Here is a 23,713-nt window from a genome sequence, read left to right on the forward strand (position 1 = left end):
CCACAACAGTGAGAGGCCCGCGTAACGCAAAAAAAATAAAATAAAATAAAATAAATAAAAATAAATAAATACCATCTGTCCGACAGGACTGTAATAAGGACTAGTAGAGAAAGTGAATACAGATAAAAGAGCTAGCCGCAGGTCTGCCACATGGCTCAATAAATCGGAACTATTACTATGACGTGTGCTCTGTAAATTACCCATTTTCTCCTAAAATCTTACATTGGGTTATATCATGTGGAAACTAGCATCTCAATTTGGCAGATGAGGAAACCAGGGCTTCAGCAAGGTTATATTCCAGATCCAGAGTCACAAAGCCAGTTGGTGCAGATAACCACACCACATTTTCTACCCTGGATCACTGTACAGTGCTTGTCTCAGAACACCCTCTCCTTCTCATGCCATTGAACCTGGTGGGTATCCTGACACCCACAGAAAGTCCTCAGAAAGAGGAGAGCTGCTAAACTCTGCCCAGCTGAGAGCCTCTTAAAATACAGTATGTTAACACGTATATATGGAATCTAAAAAATAATAATAATAATAATTCTGAAGAACCTAGGGGCAGGACAGGAATAAAGACGCAGACGTAGAGAATAGGCTTGAGGACACGGGGAGGGGAAAGGGTAAGCTGGGACAAAGTGAGAGAGTGGCATGGAAATATATACACTACCAAATGTAAAACAGATAGCTAGTGGGAAGCAGCCGCATAGCACAGGGAAATCAGCTCGGTGCTTTGTGACCACCTAGAGGGGTGGGATAGGGAGGATGGGAGGGAGACAGAAGAGGGAGGAGATATGGGGATATATGTATATGCATAGCTGACTCACTTTGTTATAAAGCAGAAACTAACACACCATTGTACAGCAATTATACTCCAATAAAGATGTTAAAAAGAAAAACAAAAAAAAACCTGTCATTGTTGGAACATTTTAAGTTCACATGTTATACCTGAACTTGCTTCTAGAGACTCATTCTCATGTTCTCTATTGTTTTTATTGAGTGACCTAGAAGGAAAGTAGAGGAAGCTTAAGTTATTATACCACTTACCTGAGTCAGTCTAAGATGCAACAACATGGGTGCTGTGATAAAGAGCAAGGTGCATTTATGGGATCATCCATCTGCAACTCAGGACCTGCCCAAAGGACAATTCTGAGGCCCTAAAATATGTTCTGAGCTCTCTTTTCAGCCTCCACTTCTTACCAAATGCTGCTCTTACACCTCACATAAATCAATTCATCATAAACCCTCTTCCAGGCAGCATCTCAAGTGCCATCCTAAGTTTACATGGAAGGGAGGTGATCTGTCCGCTGGTTAGAAGAGTCCACGCATCCTTGAGCCAATTAAGTGGTATTTTCATGGGTCCCTCCTAACATCCTACTACTGAAGTGGCCCTGTTACCTGAAAATCTGTAACAACTCTCCAGTTTGGAGGACTGGGCCTAGGTTTGAAATTTGGAATAAAGCTCTTAAGCATACCACACATACATCTCCTCACCCCACAGCAGTAGAACACGTACAGATAGAAGTAGCAGAAAACTAGCTGTGATATGTAAGGAATGCCATAATTATCCTACAGAACGTTCTTTTTACAAAAAACAATGAGAAAGCAAATCATTTGGGATCCAATATAAGCTGTCTTTGCCAAAGGCTGTCAGACAATGACTTGAACAAAATTGATTGGTCTGCAAAAGTAAAACAAACAAAAACAAAAAAACAACAAGAAAAGCACATAATGATTAACGCTCATTTTTCCCCAGCCTCCAAGTTTGGAGGCTGAATCGTTCAAAACAAAATGAAATAAAACAAAATCCTTGTTATCCTAAAACTCACTGTCCTTCCCCTAAGTCACGGGTCAACAAGTGTTTTTGGTCAGAACTAGATAGCAGATAGTTTAAGCTCTGAGGGCCATACACTCTCTGTCACAACTACTCAACTCTGCTGTCGAAGTGCAAAAGCAGCCATAGCCGAAACGTAAATAAATAGATGTGGCTCCATTCCAATAAAAATGTATTTATGGACAGGGAAATTTGAATTTCATATAATTTTCCCATCTTACAAAATATTATTCTCTTTTTGATTTTTTCCCAACCATTCTTTGCTTGTGGGCTGTATAAAAATAGGCGGGGGGCTGGATTTTGCCCACGGACTACAGTTTGCCAAACCTGCTCTAAGTCAGCATATATGACCAGGTGATACCCAAGTAGGCATCTCCACCTGCTCAAGCACCAGCTCAACAGAGCCTTTTTCCAAGCTCTTAGCAAAGGACCTGAGTCCCAAGGGCCACTCCATGTACACTTCTTCAGTGAGCAACCTGCCTCAAAATAAAAAATCCAGAAGACTAGATTTTAGAGTGAGACACTGATCTGATGCTTACAAAATGCCATCCTCATCCTTTTCCCTATCTCAAATTACTGATCATGTACTTCCCATTCATACAAATAAATAAATTCTGCAAGCTCATTCCACTGAACTTTTCCGTACAAATAGTTAGCAAGGTTTCCACCTTTCCACCTCAGCTCCAGCTTTTGCTTACTCCTTGTTTGCAAAACAACAGGCACTTGAAGAGTAATAAAGTTCACATTCTATCCCAATAGAGATCAGAGAACTTCCTATCATCTATCAAATGATTAAGACCCAGTACCGATAACTTTATTCGTTCATCTCTGGAAAGAATCAGCTCTAGGCATAACGTAGGAAGAATAAAGGAGTACAATATGAAGCAAGCTTCTAACAATTTAAAATTTTCATAGATATTCCCATTACAGTGCCAGCATAACACAGCACTGTACATTGAATTTCAGCCTTTCTCCTTCCTTTCTTCCCCCTCCAATTGCTCAGGCTTAGAAAAGCATACTTGGTAAGTCACGTATTCAAAGAAGCAATTTCTTCTCTCTTTCCAATAAAGCACTAAAGGGCATCCAACTTTTTGGGTGAGAATGACCAGCCTGAGAATTTCAGATATGAGAGTGGAGGTCCATTGCACATTTCAGCTTTGAAATCATCCCCATGTCACAAATTCCAGAGTTTTATTCTGGGGCATTCCAATAGACAGAAGCCTATATTTGGGAACAATCTTATGGCCTTAGGAAAGTAGTACTGACCAGGACAACTTACTCTCTTTCTAGGATAGTGAATTTGGGTTTGCACACCCAAAACTGTGGGCTGCTACTCAAACTCTGGCAGTGATGGGGATGGAGGGAAAACTGTTACCACAGTTTTCAAAGACTGGTCACCCACACAAAAATCCAACAACACTCTTTGTGCCATCTCAGTGACCAGGGTCAAAGACACTCATTTTCAAAGCTGAAGAGACCCAACTCCAAAGCAAAGGCTAACTTTCTGAGCCTGCTTGCATTTCTTTGCATCTGCTTGCAAAAATCTCAAAAGTTTCCATGTGCATCTAGATAATCCTTGGTTTTATGACAGAGAACCCACAAAGCATCGCAAAGTTGTAAATGGGGAGGGGAGAGGGGAAAGCACTACCTCTATGCTACATAAAAACACACCAATTTCTAAAGATTCCTTTGTGGTCCAAATGTTAAAGTAAAATGGCCAACTGCCCTGGCTTGCCCAGGACTGAACCTGGATGCAGGACTTTCCGTTTAAAAACCAGGATAGTCTCAGCAAACTGGGGGTGTTGGTCACCCAGAAATGTCTCTTCTAGTCCAAGTTTTTGGATTTTAACTTCGACAAATCTGCCAAAATGCCTAGCATAAGGAAGGGCACAAGCCCTACACTAAAGAAACAACATGATTCTTAGCAACTTTATTGAAAATGACTACCCCAAAGTTCAAAAACCACTGTCAACAGAAACACTACAGATTATCTCTGGGCTATAAAGGAGAGAGGTTCATTCATATAGACCATTTTATCTTCCATCATGTCCAGAGTCCAAATAATTATGATGTGGGGGAAAGAGTTACAAAGACTCTGGTTAACATCTACTACCTAGAACTGCAAAACTCTGTCAGCAAGAGGGCTCCTTTCAGAGCTGTTCACAAGACCCAGAGATTCTTGGAAACAAAAACTTTCTAGACTAGGGAAGCCCTCTGCTATCACAGCTGAGTGCCACACCCCTCCCAGAAATAGAGGTCTCTGTAACCCTCTGTGACACAAAATAAATACAATGAAACCTAGATCCATACATTCCCAACCAAAGAACATCACTAAATCACCTAGAGAGCTCCACACCCACATTGACTTTTATGAGGAAAATGACCATGTACCAAGTTCATTCAACACTCAATCTTAAAAGTCTACAGTTTGTTAGATAAAGCTTCATGCCAGTCCCCTACCCCTTCCCTTTCTCCAGCTCTAAAGCTCACCACTGGCTTCCAGGATAATGATCTCTCAGCCCTAGAAGAGCCTCATTTACTACAAAGACTGGGCTTCCTCAGTCAAGTAAGTGATTTATCTATTGTAGAAAGATTTACAGCAGTGATTGAAACCAAAAGGAGGTTATAACTGTTCTTGACTGTTCTGATTGACCAAAATTTTCAACATCCTACTCTCGACTGTGAGAACAAATGCAAATATTAAAGCAAAAAAAACAAAAAACACCCTCAAATTTTGTCACAGCTTAGCCAGATCTGACCCAGCCAATTGGCTGCTACACAATAAATAGGAACTTCCACGATTATAATTTTAGTAGTTTCTTTTTTGCTTTGTTTTGTTTTGTTTTTGGTCGATAGTATCCATAATAATAAATTGGATCCTATACCGAGATATCACAGACATTTATTCTGCAGGTCCTAAGTATTCCATCAAGGAGATTAGTAATTTATAAATAATTAAGTAATAAGCAAATAGACCCTTAAAGTTTGAGGATAAAATGGCAAAAACAAACAGAAAAAACCTAGTCAACAGGGATCCCTACCTTCTTTTTGGAGTGGCTTCTTTCCTCCTCCTTTGTGGCTTTGCTATTTTTCCCAGCACGGGACACCTTCTGGTCCCCAGACTGCTTGATGGTGATCTTGATCTCGGGTGGGCATATATAGTTCTCCAGATTCTTTGGGGGTTTCTTAGCCCGCTTCGTGGTCTGAATCTTCAGCTTCAGGCTCCCCTCTGTGAAGTTTGCCTCCTTGATAGAAAACTCCTGTTCTTCCAGACCATCTCCTGCCACCCATTTCTCACTGTCTGCATTGGAGTTGGAATCCACATCCCGTCCTGAGCCCAGTTCATCCTCCTCCTCTGGCTCCATGCGTTCTCCGCCTACTGGGATTCCCTTCCCAGTCTCCGGAGCAGAGAGCAAAGGTTCCCCTGCACAGCCAGGAGCAGTCAAGGGCTTGGCTGAGGAGACCGGCAGGAATTCCGACTCGCTCCCCCTTTGCCGGGAACTGCTTAAGACTTCCCTGGACTCCATGACAATCCTACAGTCTCCAAGAGTTCTCAGGAGGGGGACGGGGAAAAGGGAAAAGGAAAAGGTGAGAAGAAAGGGCACCCAAAATTCCAAGGAGAAAGTGGTCCAGCTGCTGGGTTCAGAGTCCCAGGGATGGAGGTTGTTCAGAAGGGATCAGATCTGCAACTGAGAAGCAGAGAGATAATTAGCCGTGGCAGGAAGGAAAATGACCTCAAAGGTAACTCAAACTAAGTTCCAGAAGCCCCATCCCACCTCACTTATCTATGGCATCAGAAAAAAATGATTGGAAATAAATCAAACCAGAAAGTGCACATCCCCAAATTATATTATATTGGAGCAGAGGGGGAAACACACGCACACACACAGCCTTCCATTGAATTGTTATTAATTTTTATGGTTGTGGGCCCAAGGATAAAGATAAGAGAGGTGAGTCCTCCGGTCCAATAACAAGCTAGATGCTTCTTATACTAAAGCCACAGCTGGCTGAGTCACCATCAAAGCCAACCATGATGAAAGGAGGTCTAAGTGCTGATGCTCAGGTCTGTGGAAACTGCATCTGGCTGGCTTCTTGCACAACTTCCCTCTCACATGTGAAGAACAGTCTGCAAAGCTGAACACAACCCTGGGCTGCCTGGGCCAATCTCTCCATCCCCTCAGAAGAAGAACTTCTGGACCATTCTTCCTTTATTATCTTTCACTATGAATTATTTTAATCATGCACAAGTCTTGTCTTTATTTCTTAAAATAAACAAATGCAAAGCTTAGGTGAAGCCTTGTAAAAGGAAAACAAAAAGAGTTCAGTGAGAAATTACTTCTAATGCTGTGATTAATGCAAAACAAATGCTAAAAATGTTTCCAACACAAAAGTTATTTAATCATTATCAATCATTTAGATAAAAATAGTCACCCGAGACAGTTTTAATTCCTTTCCTAGACCTTAAATAAAGTACCGTATGTCTACATGACAACAAAAAAGAGAGGGGAGAGAGGGAGCATTTCACAGGCCTCTGGAAGTGCCAGGAATCCCCCCAGGATTTTTTATTCTGCCTTCCTCCTCACCAAACCATCATAGGATCAGCTAAACTATCCTTCACCCTTATTCACTCCATGTCCCATTATTCTCAATTTCATATTCATCATTTTTAAAGCTCAAAAGAAAGCCCAAATGCTCATTCTCAAGAGAAAAACCTCAAGCCCTGGGGCCGCCCTCAACTTCAAGACATCATCTCCTTCTACCCCTGGCTGTAGGTAAGATTACATCCAAGCCTTCACAAATGTCTGAACAGTCAGCAGAAGGCATTACAGCATACCTTAGGCTGCTACCTTTGAACCCATCAATTTAAGGAACTGACCAGCAAATGTGCCCACCAGAAAATGCCAAAAATGCCTGCAAACATACATTCAGAACAGCCAAGAACTGGAAACCGAACGGGTACTTCCTCCCACTGGAATCAGTACATTTTCAGCTGACGCCCTGTGAGGAAGACAGCCAGCAAGGCAGCAGGGCTTCAACATGGACCCTGCTCCCCAGAGAAGCCCAGGAACATACTCAGCTCCTGGAAATTGCACAGCCCCACAGAAAGACACGTTTACAACTGCTTCCACTTAGGGGAAAACCCAATGAATGCAGCACTTCTGCAAGAGAAGTGGCTGCCTGGTGAGAGCATGAGGCTCCTTCCCAAAGTTGTCAAGCAAACACTGGACTGCCACCTGTGCCCCATGCTACAAAAGGGACCAAGTCCCCACTTAGGAGCAGAGGAGGGTAGTTAGACCAGATGACACTATGTTTCCTTTACTTGTGAGATTCTTGTCTCATCTAGACTGATCTGCCTACCTGCCCAAAACCTTACATAGGTTTTAAAAAGTCATATTCAAATCAACATTCATTGAGGCCTCTCTTACTAGTGTCAGGTAACACACCGCTGTTGGAGGCATCAAGATGCCTGAGAACCTGTCCCTATTTACCTCTACTGAGCAAAAAACCATACAAATTGGTAGCCATGTTTCTTATGGCAACAGTGTTCAGTGGTTTACTCCCTCTGGCAGGAATCTCCAGCGTTACATTTTAATTCCCTGGTACCTACCAGTAAAGCGTCCTTTGGTCAGAGCAGAAGCTGAGGTATATTCTCCATAAAATTTCCTAAACTAAATCTATTTGGACCTTTGAACCAGAGTAGGTCAATAGCTACTGCAGGTTCTGTGATGAGAGAAAAGAAAGTAAATTCTAAACTTTAGAGGAATAGATAGGAGTACGAAGTGGATAAATTATCTATATTGAGAAAGTATCTTCCCTTTAAAAAATGACTCACTTCAGAGTTTCTTATATTTAGTAGTATAAATCATTAACTAATTAATATAGAAGACAAAGTTCCAAAACTTGAAACTCAAATAGTAAGAGATCCACAAAAAATGAATATTCAAGGGCTTCCCTGGTGGCGCAGTGGTTGGGAGTTCGCCTGCCGATGCAGGGGACGTGGGTTCGTGCCCCGGTCCGGGAGGATCCCACGTGCTGCGCAGCGGCTGGGCCCGTGAGCCACAGCCGCTGGGCCTGTGCATCCAGAGCCTGTACTCCGCAACGGGAGAGGCCACGGCAGCGAGGGGCCCACGTACCGCAAAAAAAAAAAAAAAAAAAAAAAATGAATATTCAACAATTTTTTTTTCAGTTCTCCTCCAGTCAAGATCCTAAGATACACAATTTAAATACAATCTCTTTCCTCAAGGAGGTTACACTCTTGAAGAACGATTTGAAAAACAAAACAGATTTTTATATAAGGGATAGAAACAAAGGGAAGAGAAAGGGTTTTCCACTTGGGCAAGGTGTAGACTGATAGATAGGAAACTACACAGGAAGTCCTCAAGAGAGCATAGGATATGGCTCTGACCTTGAGGGGCTTCAATAAGTGGAGTGGGAAGGAAGACATGGCAAACAGAAGGAACAGCATGAGGCAAGGCCTGGGCAGGAGCACACAGGGTTATGTTCAGGAAAGAGAAAGCTGAGGTTTGGCTAGGAGGTGTGGTACAATGTGGTGACTGGTAAGAGGTATAGCTGGAGATAAAAGGTTACAGCCAGATCATGGACATCACTGAATGGCACGCTAATGAGCTGGATTTTATCTTAAAGGTAATGGGAAGCCATTTAAGTAGGGGATGTCAGTAGGGAAGGGGTATTATTAAAGTTATGCTTTAGAAAGATAATTCCGGCATGTGGTGTGAGGGCTGAATTAAGGGAACCTGATATTAGAGGCAGGGGGACCATAAAAAGGCTCGGCTGAAATTCAATTCTTGTTGCATGAGGACCAAACCAGGGCAGCGCAAGTATAAAAACTAGAGATGAAACAGTAATGCAGTTTCAAATAATCCCATCCAGGAGCACATCAATTCCAGACTTTCCCTACTGGTTTACCTTAAGAATTCAGTCTTAGGGCTCATTAGCCAACAAGCTGCATTCCCTATCAAGTCACACCAGTCTCCACAGTGGCATTACACACACACAGAGTTCTTTCTGCCTTGATACTTTTGTAGAATATTTTCTTATACCCTCTTCCAACCATGCAGGTGATGCCTGCCATACAACTGGTATTCTCCAAATGTTTGTTGCATGAAGGAATGAATGAGCAAATGAACAAACAGATCCCAAGCCTTCCCACATTTCAAGGTCATGCCCAAGTCTTCACTTCTCCATGGCAACATACTGCAAACTCTGGACCACAGCACTCACTCCTTGGCCTAACTTAACACTGCTCACAGCTGCAGAGCTTGTAACTAAATGCTAGTCATACAATGTCTTCTCATTGTTTCAGTACACAACTCTTATTTTCCTTACTCTATTGCAATTCAGGCTCAAGCTGAGACCAACTGTAACTGTACAACACTTACATTTGCTTCAGCACCCAGCGCAGGATGGGCACATGGAGGACTTCATGGAGTTCTTTCTGAATGAAAATGAATTAGCCCCTGACAGCTCATCAAAGTCCTGTGGTTCAAACTACTCCAACTGTAGCTCCACCCAGGCAGGCGGCCCCTGCACAGTTCACTGTCTATGCCCCTCATGACCACATGCAAGAGAGACACTTTCAAAAGTAAAGAGCAAAGAAACATAACCCATTTGTTTACTTCACAAGTACACAAGGCTGTTGTTCTCCTTTTGCCTTCTCCCAGCACGCACCTACCACCCCAAATTCACAGTTCCATTTTTTGGTGCATCAGAGAGACCACTGTGAGTCCTCTTGTGGCACTACTGCCAACGTGTCCTGTGAGTACACGTTCACTCAACGCACTCACAGAGGAGGGTGAAAACAAGAGCAAGGTGAAAACAGTTTGCCTTGTCACATTCCAGCAGCCAGCAATGACTCCAGAGGGGGCAGCGCACAATGGACACTCTGTACTGGCTCAGGCTTTCAGGCCAACAAAAGTTAACCCTTCTGTGGCTGTTTGCAGGACTTGAAATGAGAGGAGCAGCATAGGAACAATAATGCTTGCTTAGGAAATGACCACTCAGCAGGTTCCAGGAGAATAGAGGGGAGAGGAGAGGGGCTGTGATGTGCTTGGGAAAGAACACTGAGAGAGCAGTCCAAAGACTAGGCCCGCCTTTCACTGACCGTGAGATGCTAGACAAGTCACTCTAAGTCCCTTACTCCATACTTATCCCAGCAATGAACTGAGCAGGGCCAAGGTCTGTTCCATACTCAAGACTGTGTGATTATACACTGCACAGCCATAGACCAAAGTGGGTAGTGTGAGCCTACAGAATTATTTGTCTGAGGGCCCAGGGGAATCCTGCTTGGCTCCATGTGCTTCATGACCCAAATAAGTCCCAGGGAGTAAGTACATCCTCTCTCCTCCATGATCTACAAAATGGAAGTATTTTTCCTAGTCTAGAACACATTCACTACCTGCAGCCTTGAGGGAACTCTTACTAATCCTGGAACTTGGTGGAAATGCAAATTCTCAGGCCCCACCTATGGTGGGACCCAGCACTCTGGCTGGTACCAAGGCCTCCAGGCAGTTCTGATGGGCTTAGGCTTTGCCTATGTGCTTACCCTTACCAACTGACTTGACCAAAGAGCACTACTGCTCTATGTTTAAAGGGAATTCTCCCTTACAGTTTTACTTTCAGTCTCTTAAGAACAGACATCAGTGGCATTTTATTCATCTATGCAATCCCAATGCCTAGCACAGTACCCAGTGCATAATGGGCACTCAAGAAATGTTGGTTGACTGAATTAATAAATAAACAAACTAGCTTGGGCTGGGCTTCCCAGCATCATCCACCTCTCCCATCTGCTTTGCTTCCAGGGCACATTCAGGCCATCATCACCCTGACCACTGCTTTCCAAAGTGTCAACATGGTGGAACCGATACAGCCCTTGGCATATATAACAGGAGTCAAAAGATGCGGATTCTGGACCTAGTTCTGCCACTTAGGAGCCCTCATAAGCCCTCTTTCAGCCTTGGTGTCTCATCAATGAAATGAGAAAAAATGTCTTCCTGGTCTTCCTCATTAGGTTATAGTTTTTATCTCTTTTATTTTTTTTCTAATGGAACTATATGCTTCTTGTAAATTTTTTTTTAATAGCAAATGCACCTCATAAGGTCTTAAAGGCAAACAATGACAAATATAGGAAGAGTTTGCTGCCTCATTCCTGACCTTTCCCAAACTCCCCCCCAAACTCCTCATCCTCAGTCCTACCTCAGCTCCTTACTCTGCAGACCCCATAAGGCTGGACACTTCTCTCATCTTTACATGTAGAAGACACTGAGCTGCCTATACAATCCTCAGGTCAGAACCTTTTCCCTTAAAACTCTGTAGAATGTCTTCTAGCATTTGCAGTAACAGAAGAGAAAATGGAAGCCAGCCTGGTTTTGTTTCCTTTGTCGGTAACTTGTTTCATGCTTTTCTAATTGGAGATTTTTTTTTTCACTGTAATAGAATTTTATTAATGACAAAATGAGTAGTGTGGATGTCACTTCTTTTATTTTTCCTGGAATATAGTGTGTCTTTTGGATCTGCAGTGCAGGTTATTTCTAGTTCAGAACCGTTCCCTTCAATTATTCCTTTAGTTATTTCTTCTATTCAGTGGTTCTGGCTTCTAATTTTTTTCCTGTAACCTCAGTTTAGAATTCTCATCTCTGTTCTCCATTTGTCTCATTCTCTCTCTCACTGTTTTTTGCATTGTGGGAGAGCATTCCTTAATCTAAGGTCCATAACACCAATTTAATTCTGTCTTCCATCCTCCCTTTGCCTTTATTGACTTCACTGTGGATGTTTAATTTTGCAATTGCACATTTTGTATCCCTGGAATCTAACCTTATTCATCCTTCCTTCTGTTAATTCTGATGCTTTTTCATCTCAGCATTCTCTCTCCTTGTTACTTTATGTTCCTTTTCCACCAGGGGTCATGCCTCTTCCTGTTGCAGATGTCTGGCAGCTATCTAAAATTCTTATTTTCCTATTGTAGTAAATAATATCACAATACTGTTCTTTTTTCCTTGTTCTGAGTGTTTCTCGCCTAAGGTCTTGTGTTTGATTAGTTCTCTTCACTCATGCTCTGAGGAAAAAGCCATGCAGGGCAGTCTTATCTACAGAGAAAGCACTAGACTGCTACCTTCCATCATCCATCCATCCTGAAGTCAGTCAAGTCCTTCTCTCAGAGCTATCGCTATTATCAGTGATCTGGTCACCTCAGTTCCTAGTGAATAGTAACAGTGGTATGTTGGGGCTCATGAGAGCCCACCCATGTGAGTCTCATCCCAGGTCCACTTTCTGTGGTGTCAAGCTGATAGCTTGAAAATTGGCTATGGTAGGAGTGTTTACACCACAAGAATCAGCAAACTTAACAAATCAGGGCTTAGAAAAAAATCAAGAGAACAGGGTGTTAAGCATTTACACAACTGATAGCAGACATCTACCTACTACTCTTTTGTGTGACTAAAAGGGGATTCTTCTGTCAGATTCTTTGCAACTCGGAGCAGCTGAAATCCACAATGTGCACTGTCACATAGACTCTTTATGTCTACCTCAGAACTTTCCTTGAGGAAACATCTCTGCCCAGAAGTCAACGACTCCTCGCAAACCTCCCTCCTCCAGTCTTGCCCATTTGTTCTCTGAAAGCTGTAGACTTTGAGAATATGTATAATGATGTTAGGGAGAAGACAGTCTTTGGTTGTTTTATTAAAGTTGTCTGTGCAGTAGATCTGATGACTGCCTATTTTTCTTATTGGCAGAAATTTGAGTTTCTGATCTTAGGGGGACAAACTGTGTAAAAGGATGGAGTGTAAGCCTACCTGGCAACAGATAGCAAAGCAGCTGCATCTTCAACTTAGGCTCATTGGCTACGGTTATAAGAAATCCCTTCTCAGATTCTGGCAAGAGACTGACCATCTGTCTGATTTTGGCTTTGGGGTGGTTGAGCGTTCATCTCCCTATATGTCTTCTGAGGTATTTAGGTGGGGAGTCAGAAGTGGCCTTTTCCTCTTGGGGGACTTTATATGTGTCTGGGATCCTCTTCTGCTCCCTCAAGTTAACACCTCTTCATTACTCAGGCCCAGGTCAAAGGGTACTTCCTGAGCTTCACAAACCACATCAGGACTCCCTGTTTTGTGCCATTAGAGCATAGAGCTTTTCTTTCCTAGCACTTACTATATTTTATAATTAATACTTGTACTACTCTTGGTTTCAACTCTGCCTGCCCCACTAAATGGGAAGCCCTTGAGGGTACATGCTGTGTTTGTTTAGCTAACCATGGAACCCCCAGGGCCCGGCACAGCTCCTGATCCATGGATCCAAATTATTCACTGTGTGAATGCTGAGTGAGAGGCCGTGTCAAAGACCTGCCAGGTGCCATTTGACTCAGATGCCCATGACTCTGAATGTTGTGTCTCTAAAGTCCACATGCTGCAGAAGCATACAGAGTAAAAGCTCCATAAACACGGATAAAGTGATCAAGCAACCCAACCCTCACCAGCTCTCAATCAGAGAGGGCGAAGGCAGCTCTGCCACAGCTCTCTGACCCTGCAAACACACCAGTGGTCTCCAGCAGAGAATGAAGAGCAGACTCAGTGGCTTTTTTATATTACATACCTGTGTGGTACATTCCTGATCACAGTTCACCTCCTCCAAGCAGCCTTCTCTGAGTCCTACACCCACCACATTCCCCAGCAGCATCTCTTGAGTGGCAGCTCCCCCAAATCCCACTGACTTGCTTAACTTCATATAATTCCCTAATTCTTCTGGCTGGCCCATCCTTTCTTCTTTCTCTGCCTGGTTACCTCTAAGTCATCCTTCAAGAACTGGGTCAAGTTTCACTTCCTTCATGAAGACCGGCTGGGCCTTCCTTTTCTCCTCCTTTCCCCTTGTGTGTACACATGTATACACACACACTTATACGCACTCACACTCACAGGTGGTCTTGCTCTCACTTCCCTGGGCATTCTGCTATCAAAGCATTTGGCAAACTGTATTGCAGTGTTAACAGCTGGGTTTTAAGTGGGTCTCTGCCACAGTTCTGAAGACAGTGAACATACTCAGTAAGTGTCCAACAGCAAGTGTCCAAGCCATGTTTCCCCTTGAAAGGAGGAACGGAAGTAGCACTGATTTAATGTCGCAGGTTTACATTACTTAACCTCTCTTTTCCGTTTAGTAGTAGTGTTCTTGGAAATTACATTTAAACCGTTCAAGTTTCATTTGGAAATTGGGTAATAATCCTACCTCAAGGGCTGTTTTGAGAAGTAATTGAAGATTAAATAAGATATTTATGAAAGATCATGTTGGGATCACCTTAGTGGGCATTCAAAACTTTTGGTAAATTTCATTTACTCCTGTAGTCTGTGTCACCCACACTGGCTTTTGGCTAAATGTTGCCTTTTCTTTGCAGATCCCAAGTAAAGCCCGAGAGTTGGGCGTTGGAGACCAACCTCCTCCACCTCCCTTTACAATGGGAAGCACAAACAAGTAGTTTAATTTGTACCTACTAACGTGAGTGTTTTGATGTTGTTTGACTATCGCTTTCTTCTTCTACCCAGTTTGTCTTGTGGAGGAAATAAGACTTAGTTCAGCCATGAATTCCAGGCTCAATTCCCTGCTCTGCCATTCAGAGCTGGGTGAACTTAGGCAAGTTCTTTTTTCTCCCTGGGTCTCCCCATCCTCATTTGTAGAACACGGGAGGTGATGAGGTGAACTCTGTGGCCCTCCAGCTCTGACCTTCTCAGGTGCTGAGCCCTCTCTCCTCAACTTGATGACCAGAAGCCCTTCAAAGACAGAGCTGGTACCTTACACCTCTGCATAGGTTTTACTGGTTCTGCAGGTCTGCTTGGCTGAACCTAACATAAAACTAAGAATCAGTCCCTGTGCTCAGGGATCTCCATGACAGGGAGAGAAGCAGAATCAAATTCCCAGGCCTGAGGCCGAGAGCACACTGTTAACCAACAGTTCCAGTTCTAGCAGCAAAAACAGTGCCTCCTCTGGGAACCAATAACACAACACAACAGCACGAGCCCTCGGTCTTCGGCCCCGGGGAGAGGTCTCCACAGCACTGGCTAGGCCAATCCTCAAGTTTACAGATGGAGCTCTGGTTTTGGCATATTACCTGTTGCCTGCATTTTTCCACTCAGTCAAGAAAAGCACACACTTGTAGTGCGAGAGGGGGTTAAATACAACAAATGGCCTCTACAGCCATTATCAATTTAATCCAAACAACAGCCCTGTGATGCAGAAGACCCATCCTCATTTTAAAGATGTGGAAATGTAAATGTCCAGGAAGGCAAATAATTTGCTCAAGGGCACACGCTACCTGTGCCAGAGCCACAGTCAAATTCAGGCTTATATGATATTCCAAAGTCTGTGCTTTTACTTTTAGATCATGATGTCTCTAAAACACTAAGTGATGCCAGCTTTTGGCCAAACGCTCCTAGCTACTTCTATACATAGGAGCTCTAAAACCAGTTTGCCATCTGACTTGCCACATCACTTAAATTCTCCGGGCATCAGTTTTCTCATCGGCCTCCTAATCTCTTCACAGACTCTTCCAAGGAAAAAAGTAAATAATATATGCAGAATAGCACCTAAATAGGTTAAATATGTAGGGTTGGCCTGTAAGAAATAACTGTGATCATAATACTTCTTGTCCAAGTATATTAAAGAAGATCCACATGGTAAAGAAAATGATCCTAACTTTGAAGAGGGAAATAGTATATAATAAGTGCTTTAAGTTTATTCTTTGATTTAACCCCGAGATGTACCCATTTTACAGATAAGAAAACTGAAATTGAGGTATTTGTTGAAATCACAGAGGTAGTTCTGTCTGACTCCAACTGTCATTTGCTTTCCATTGAACCATAATGCCACCAGTCTTTAAATATCCAGCATTAGTAGTCACTTAAACTCTGATCCTCCACCATACCACGTGTAAACTGGGATGAAAATGGTAGACTTATCTGAGGGCAATGCAGCTAAACTGAATAATCAAACAGATAATAAATTCCCTAGTCATTCTTTCAAGGCCCTTTAATTTTTACCCCACTACCTGTTCAGTCTTAATTCAAATTCCTTGACTTCTCAACCGTCGGATTCAGCAATCGCTTTGCTTATTGTCATTTGAATGTAAAGTGTAATCTGACACTTCCATGTTTGTGCTTCTGCCACAAAGGAGATGCTAGGCATACCAGAGAGTAAACAAATACTGGCTCCATTTCCTGTCCTTTGTGATATTTCTCCTTCAGCTTTCGTGCATGGTCATTTAAATATTGCATTGTTACTTGAAACTTCAATCTCCAATTATGCTTTAAACTCCTGGAAATGAGTACCTGTATCACAGAGCTTCTTTGTTTCCCAGAGTGGCTGATCCCCATTCTGAATGGTTATATGTAGTTTTATTTTTGTCCTAAAGGTGCCTCTTTTGGACTCCAGACTGAAGAGTTGGTGGCTGACAGGACTAGTAGTGGGAAGGACAGTCAGATGTCAGGATTCTCTCCAGTATGGCATGCGTGGAAGTGTTCCTCACACCTACCCTCCTCACATTCTGAAAACTCCAGTCATGGCTCCCGTCTCAGCTCAGGGGAGATGTAGCCTTGGCCTACTCCTCACGGGACCCCATCCTGTCTGTTTTGCTGACTGACACTCCACAGAGCCCTACATGACTGTCCTCTGTCGCTGCTCCTCCACTGGTTTTCATGAGTTCTCATGGAGTCTTCCATCAGATTGAGAACAGAGACAACCTCCTCTCTATCTCTTGAGGTCCCCACAGCACCATCAGAGTCTATCATACTCATGTTTAAATGTGAATGAGCAAACCAAGTTTGCTGAATCAGAAGGTTGAAAAGTTGAGGAGTTTGAATGAAAACTCTGGACAGCTAAAACTGGGCCCAACTTAGCCCTGAATTTTGTCCTTCGCACTGCTGTCAGGAAACCTCAGACCAGCAAGATGCCTGCTATGGGTGACCTGTGCCTCAATATCAGCCAGCTGGACCTTCTGCATCAAGGCCTCCCTGCTCCTACCAGATGCAGTACATGTTCATGATTAGCATTCGTTTCCTTGTGGCAATTCCAAATTCACATTCAAACTCTGTCCCATCTCTGCTACTGTACCCACCAAGAATGTCCCCTTGTTTCAGTTCCACCATCAACCCCAAAACCACCTCCTCCTTGAAGCCTTCCCTGACTGCACTTTATGCCTGATCAACCAAATAGCATAATTCCACGTAGATCATGCTCCCACTTTGGCTTCAGACGGATGCTTTCCTTTTGAGCTAAGCCTGTCTCTCCAGATATACTGTCCATTCTCCAAGGGCAAAAGCCATGTCTCATACCAGACCTTTCTCACCCAACAGTGCCAAGAACAATGGAACAAATTGCAATGCTGAGACCTTAATAAACATATGTGGATCCAAAAACTGACTGTAATCAAGCTCTGGAGTACAAAATAATGAACAGAGAGAAGGCCCACAGGGCTTTCACATCAAATCATCCTTTTTAGTCACCATTATGAATCAATACTTAAAAAAAAAAAAATCAAAGCTCTCATTGCTCGAATAACAATAGGTCACAGACATACCACCCAACAACTGCAAGGGACTTGCCACCCAGATTTCATTATTTTGCTACAAGCACAACAACTGTGCCCCAATTGCCTCTAATGAGAGTTCTCAGGCCACTGCATTGAATTCATCAAATTCAGCATCTCCAGCAACTATATCTTTCCAGGCCCAAGTTCAAACCCCAAGCAGTTTCTTTCCACTGACAGAAATCTCAATCTTTGGCAGATAAAAGGAATAAAGAAGAAATTGCTTTTTACGGAGTTAGGCTAATTGAGTTCCTTGCCTTTTTATTTTTCTATTCCAAGTCCTAGAGTAAAAGTAATTGCAGCATCTCAGTAGCTTGTAGAGCCTTGCTCTTCCTAAATACTCAAGCAGTGTGCTCCTAGGTGACTCAGAATGCCCTCTGAACTCAGGTCAAAACCCAGCTTTCCTGATTCCACCCCAACCCTAATCTCAGAGGCCTCTGGCTTTGGACAAACTGCGGGTCACTCGCTTTCATCCAAATGCATACAAACCAACTCACTAATTGTTATTGAACACAGGCCATGAAAGGGCAGACTCTGCTGTGGGGACTGAGCAGACATCCCGGGAGCACAGGCACAGCCCTAGCCTTCATGCCCAACAGAATCTACACAAGAAAACAACGCCTAGCCCCCGAGATCCATGAGGTCCGAAAGTAACCATGGCAGAGATTCCAAATGCCTACTGGGCACAGGAAGCAGTAGCAAAGCCCAGATAGGGAATATAGTCTAGATATTCCAGAAGCCGTCTTTGTCTGCTTCATTTCCGTTGTCTCAACTCAGTCATTTCACCAAAGGGGGCCAGTTTTCAAAAGATGTAGAGGATCAATCCTTTTCTTCCTTCCACATTATTCACTACAGTACTTCTTCACACTTAGCTCACCATCCCCTCCTCTCCTTTCCGTGTCCCCAAGTCTGGCTCTTTGGTGCTCACTAGGGAGTTTCTCCTGGTCCCAGTTCCTCTTCTGAAGGTAACTCTCATCCACAGCAAACACTTAGCAAAGTTCACTGATCCTCAGTGGGAGTGGTGTGAACAGTTGTTGGGGTGCCAGGAGTTCTGAGCTTTAAGAAACCTTTAAAATTCCCAGGACACTTCTACCTATAGAGTCACAGAATTTCAGAAGGGGCCCTCCCTCCACATCAATCCAAACTCTTTCTCTTTACCATGGCTCAAGCTAAGGAGCAGAAAGGCAGTGCAGCTTGTCCTATACCATGTGCTGACGGGGAGCCAGCCCAGCCTGCATCCTGCCTCTCAGAAGCCTGTCCCTGGAACTTTCCCCTCTGAGTGCATTTCTCTGCTCAGCCTTCTTTTCCACTGCAGCCAGGCGCACTCAGTCACCGAGGAGTGGGAAGCACTTGGACTTAAGTAACAAAGAAGATTGCATGGTTAAGTGCCAAAATGAGTGTGGGGGACAAAAAAATGCAATTGGAATTTTCAGAGAAAGTCAAGAGCTATGTGTGCGAGAGGGGCGAGGAGGCTCTAGTAGGTACTTAATAAATATTTTGATGATTGAATGAATGAGTGAATCAGTGACTGATTGGATGTAACATGCAGTAAAACATTAACTCTTAGGCTTTGAGGGAGAAACTGAGAGTGGGCGATTGCCCCTGAAAGATAGCCAAAAGTATAAAAAGCCGTTGACATAAGTACTTATTATTCACTTTGTCTAAGAGGTCCTCGTTGTGTTGCTTCACCATGCAGAGCTTTAGTGTATCTTAAACAACATTCACTTTTAATATTCTATCTCTGCATAAATTCTGTGATTTACTCATGCAACAGAAATCATTCATAAGTAGGGCTTTGTGGGGCAAACTTGGCCCCATCCTTCAAGGACTCACAGCCTGGAGAGGTGAGTGACAATGAAGAACAAAGCAGCACGTGCCAGATGCCCGGCAAGTACTTTAGTCCTGAAGGGCTCTGGAGAAGGCAGTGAAGAGCTAAGAGCTGGTCAGGTGTCCGAAGAGGTAGACACTTTGGCTAAAAGGGACCAATAGGGACACCTTCCAGAGAGGAGTCGTTGATACAGAAGGAGCAGAGGTGTGGAGGTGGACAAGTGTACATAGTGCCCAGGGTCAGCAAGGAAATCAGTCTGATGGGAGCAGAGGCCTGTGCGTGCTGCATAAAACGGGGTTCACCCGAGAGTGCTGCAAGGTGCCTGGTACAGGCTGCTGGACAGGGCGAGCCAGGAATCGTGGGAAAGAGAAAGAGGAGCAATACAGAAGAGTCAGACAGCAAATGGACTGTGAAGAACTTCCCTGATTCGAGAGAACTTGCTGGGTTTGTCGGGACAGATGCAATCTTGCTCTCAGTTCTGTTCTTTAGAGAGGGTACAAATCCTGTCTTGAATATCATTTCTCAGCCACTGTGGTTCCCTGATGAAAACTCTCCCCCTCGCACTCGCCACCCATTACCTCTCCTATCTGTGTGTCTCCATGTCTTTTTCTTTCTCCTTCTCATTCTTAACTCAAAGAGCATTTCCTGAGCACCAATACATCCTTGAGTCAAAATTGCATACTATCTGAGACGCTGAGTCTCAGATGTATATGTAAAGTAGGCATCCAACAATTCAACTGATTTAAAAATACATATACTGTACACACTTTTTTCCCCCTTTGGTCAACTCAGGAGCACAAAACAACTATTCCCTGCCTGTCTTAGAACACAAGGGGCCTCTACAGGCATTTCTGGTCAAGCCAAGAGGTTATTAACCTCCAAGCGATGGTGACAATAATCCCAGACATCAGTTTCCAGGAGGCAGTGTGGAAATCCTCTCAGAGTTCAATTACTGAAATTAGCTGGTATTATTTAATCTGCAGAACCCCTATGTAGTAGTCAGGGTAAGCATATTTTATCCCTATTTTACTGATTAGTTTACTGAGGCTCAAAGAGGTTAAATAACTTTCCAGGGACATTTAGCTGGGAAATAGTAGGGACAGGATCCAAAGCAGATCTTGTCACTTCAGGTGTGATGCTCTTCACACTTTAACAGAGCCATCTGGTCCCATGTGGGCCACCAACTTGTGTCATTTCAGCAAGTCAGCACATCAATGGCCTCATCTTCTGAAAGGGGATAAAATGCTTAGTAAGCCTCCCTCTTTAGAAAATCAAGGGGGCAGATGTGGTATAAAGATGTTTTTGAAAAGAAAAAAGTGCCATGCATATAAAAAGGAGTATGTTTTGATAGGAAAAGATAAGTTGGGTCAAAGAAACATTTTTCCAAGCTGGCAAAGTTCTGAAACTCTTATCTGCTCTCCATTCATCCCCTCTCCCTTCCCAGCACTTGGAAAGGTAGAAGCCTCTGCCTGCCTGGGGGTTAGCTCAGCTGGCTTTGCCTGTAATTATTTCTCATGGATCTGCAGATCACAATCCATCATTAGCTCCTGGGGAGGGGTAGCTGCTTCCTCCCAAGAGATCCTGTGGACTTCAGGGCTGCTCACATTCTCCATTTGACCCTGGCATTATTTGCTCTGAACTGGATAGGAAGTCAACTGCAGGTTTCCACACCAAAGGCCATTAAAAAAATAATGTTTCCTCAACCTTAGATGGTACTCTCTAAGGGGGTAAAAAACCAACTCTGAAAGGGAAGCTGTTCTGACCCGACTCTGAAAATTCCAGATGTGAAATGTAAGGGCCACTAAGTTGGACTCAGTTATCTAAGGTCACCAGTTTCCCCAAAAACTTCATATTGCCCCAACCTAGTATGTCTAAGGAGGCATGAGAATCTAGTAGTAGGCTAAGTGAAAATGGAAATAAATACTTAGAGCCAAACAAGAATGTAAGTTGGCATCTTTCCCCTGCATTTATGAAGTAGTACACTCTGCGGGCAACTTGGTGTTTACTTTTCTGCACTTAACAAGCCTTTGGCTGCCCAAAGTGTCTGCAACTTCATGGAGAGTTTGTGAAACACCAGGGTTTCCTTTAGAAACAACCCTAAATGAAGCTCACACCTATGGCAATAGGTCTGATGGCTGTACTCCTTATTCAATCCTGACCCAAAACATTTTGGGAAGCTCGCCAGGTTTCACAATATACCATAGGATAGCAATGGAATTGGACTGTTTTGCTCACTTCTTCACAGCAACCCAAGGACCAAGCATAGTGATGTGTGGCCAGGACTCTATGAGCCTCCTTTTCTCAGGGCAGTGCTGCCACCCCTCCAGGACAAGAGCAGCCTCTTGTCTCCACCTCCACCCCTAAATAGACCTCTCCCACACAGTGGGTCTCTAAGCAAACTCGGTAACGTTATCTCATTTTTTAAGGCACTGCAACTTCTTACAATGTTAATGTGTTAATAATAATTTACCCCATTCTTCTGGCAGGAGCAAAACTGAAGCAACTTGAAATGCCATCAGCAAAAAATTATTTATTTCCCATTCCTGAGCAGTGAAGAAAACAAGGTTTTGTTTGGCCAGGTCCACTCTTGATAGCTATCTGGTTTCAATTAAAACTTCAAGTCTCCAAGGGAAAAACTGGCATTCTGGGCCGCTGAGGCCCAGCCAAGTTTCAGTGTCTCTACAAGATTTCAGAAAGGATGTTCCATCCAGCCAGCCACCTCTCATCTTCCTCCTTTTGCATATCATATAGAAGCTTCAGAGCAGAGACTAAAGTACAACTAAAAATAATGACCAGGTTGAAAGAACTCTGCCCTCCTAGAGATACATTTTTTGTGCCAGAGAAGTATTGATTCCGCTCCTAATGGAATTGAAAGTCAAGATAACAGCAGAAATGGAATCAAGAATCCAGAGGAAAGTGCCTACCTATTTATTTCTTCTTCAGCAAACTCCTGCCTCTCCCCACTGACCATTTTCAACTAAACTTTCTACAGAGATTCCAAGCACTGTTCTCTCTTTGCCCCCAGCCCTCATTTAGGTCAGGTGATTTACAAACTAGCTTGCCATGAATAATAAATGCACTCACAGGACCAGAAGCCCTCGTGGCACCACCAAAGGGGCTCCTTGGTTCACTCAGGTACACCCCTAGGACTCCCCTGTGTGAACTCCAGAACTGGGCCTGCCAGCAGTGCCTTCCTATGGGATGTTCTGATGTTAACATACGAAAGATTGGATTACACTCCTTCACTTGCCTACCCCATTCGTGAACATATAAGGCAGTTGATATTTTCTCCCAGGCTCTGAGTGGCCCCCTTCGGAGCCACATCACTGCCTCTCAGCCACTCCTCCTTATGTTCACTACAAGCCATCCCATCCCCCACCTCCAATTTGTTTATTCCAGTGACACATCTATTTTCCCTGCTAAGGTAGACAAGTCTGTTTCCCTCCTCTGGCTCCCAATAGCATTCACTCACCACCTCCTCCCCCCAGCCCCGCTCAGGTTACTATAGTGGCTAGCAGCTCCCAGAGCCCAGCTCTAACACCAATTCAACTTCCAAAGACTAAGACTTTTCTTTCCTTAATGGGGGAGGGGAGATGGTGTGCAAAGCAGCACTTTCTGAGTACCTGGTCTCCTATCTTCTCAGGCTACATACACCCTGGAGTTTGCAAATACTCTGTGTTTAACCATACTCTTCTGATCTGTCCTGAAGCCCTTCTTTGGTAGCAGGCAAAGCAATTAAGTACAGAGGAAAATACTGCATCTTCAGCTTAACTGAAACCTGGGACTTCCGAGTCAGGGCAAAAGATATCACTCCTCCCTCCACTAGTCTTGGGATGGCAGAAACCACAGAAAGCAGGAGAAAGGGGAGGGAGTGACCTGGGATTGTAAACTGGCTACATTTTAAAGTGCTACAAACTTTCTCCTCCCTCACAGGCCCCTGGACAGCTGGCTCCGCCTCCCTATCCCAGCCAGACAACATCCAACTGGGGTGTGTGAGGATAACTCTCCCAGACCATCCTGGTCTGGCCCCAGTGTTGCAGATGTGGCCTGCATAGAACACCCTTCCTCTCCTCTCCACGTCCTTCTTTCCCAAACGACTCCTGCCCCTCCAAAACACACGAGTGTGTGTGTGCACACATACACACACGTTTTGAGGATAAGGATGGATTAGGAAGGGCACATCTGATTTACCTGTGTAAACTACAGGAGGGTAAAAGATGGGGCAGGACTGCCAGATAGTTTTGGCAATAGCGACTTTATGAAGTTAGTTTTTGCATAAAACTACAGGAAAAGAAGAAAAACAGGATGAAGAGTAAAGGAATGAAAAGGAAGAGAATAACAAATAATGTAAGAGGAAAATAAGTAATATTAGTATCTCCATAAATACCATAGACTCCAACTAACTTTAGGAAAAAAGATGTGGATAGTGATGAAGGGGACGGGGAAGCTTGGAAGAAAAAGTAGCTGTGGT

At 43.7% G+C, this 23,713-nt stretch overlaps 1 protein-coding gene across 4 annotated transcripts in view; it reads right to left on the reverse strand.

Moving 5' to 3' along the window:
* The window catches only part of SETBP1 (SET binding protein 1), a 377,483-nt gene that overhangs the window by 351,184 nt on the left and 2,586 nt on the right, over positions 1 to 23,713 (reverse strand). For all 4 annotated transcript variants that reach the window (XM_079942758.1, XM_079942756.1, XM_079942757.1 and 1 more), the window contains exon 2: positions 4,876 to 5,523. In XM_079942758.1, the coding sequence (XP_079798884.1) occupies positions 4,876 to 5,361 (486 nt within the window). In that variant the 5' untranslated portion in view covers positions 5,362 to 5,523. The remainder of the gene's footprint in view (positions 1 to 4,875; positions 5,524 to 23,713) is intronic.

This window comes from Stenella coeruleoalba (genome assembly GCF_951394435.1).
Source record: "Stenella coeruleoalba genome assembly, chromosome: 14".
In the NCBI taxonomy this organism is placed as follows: Eukaryota; Metazoa; Chordata; class Mammalia; order Artiodactyla; family Delphinidae; genus Stenella; species Stenella coeruleoalba.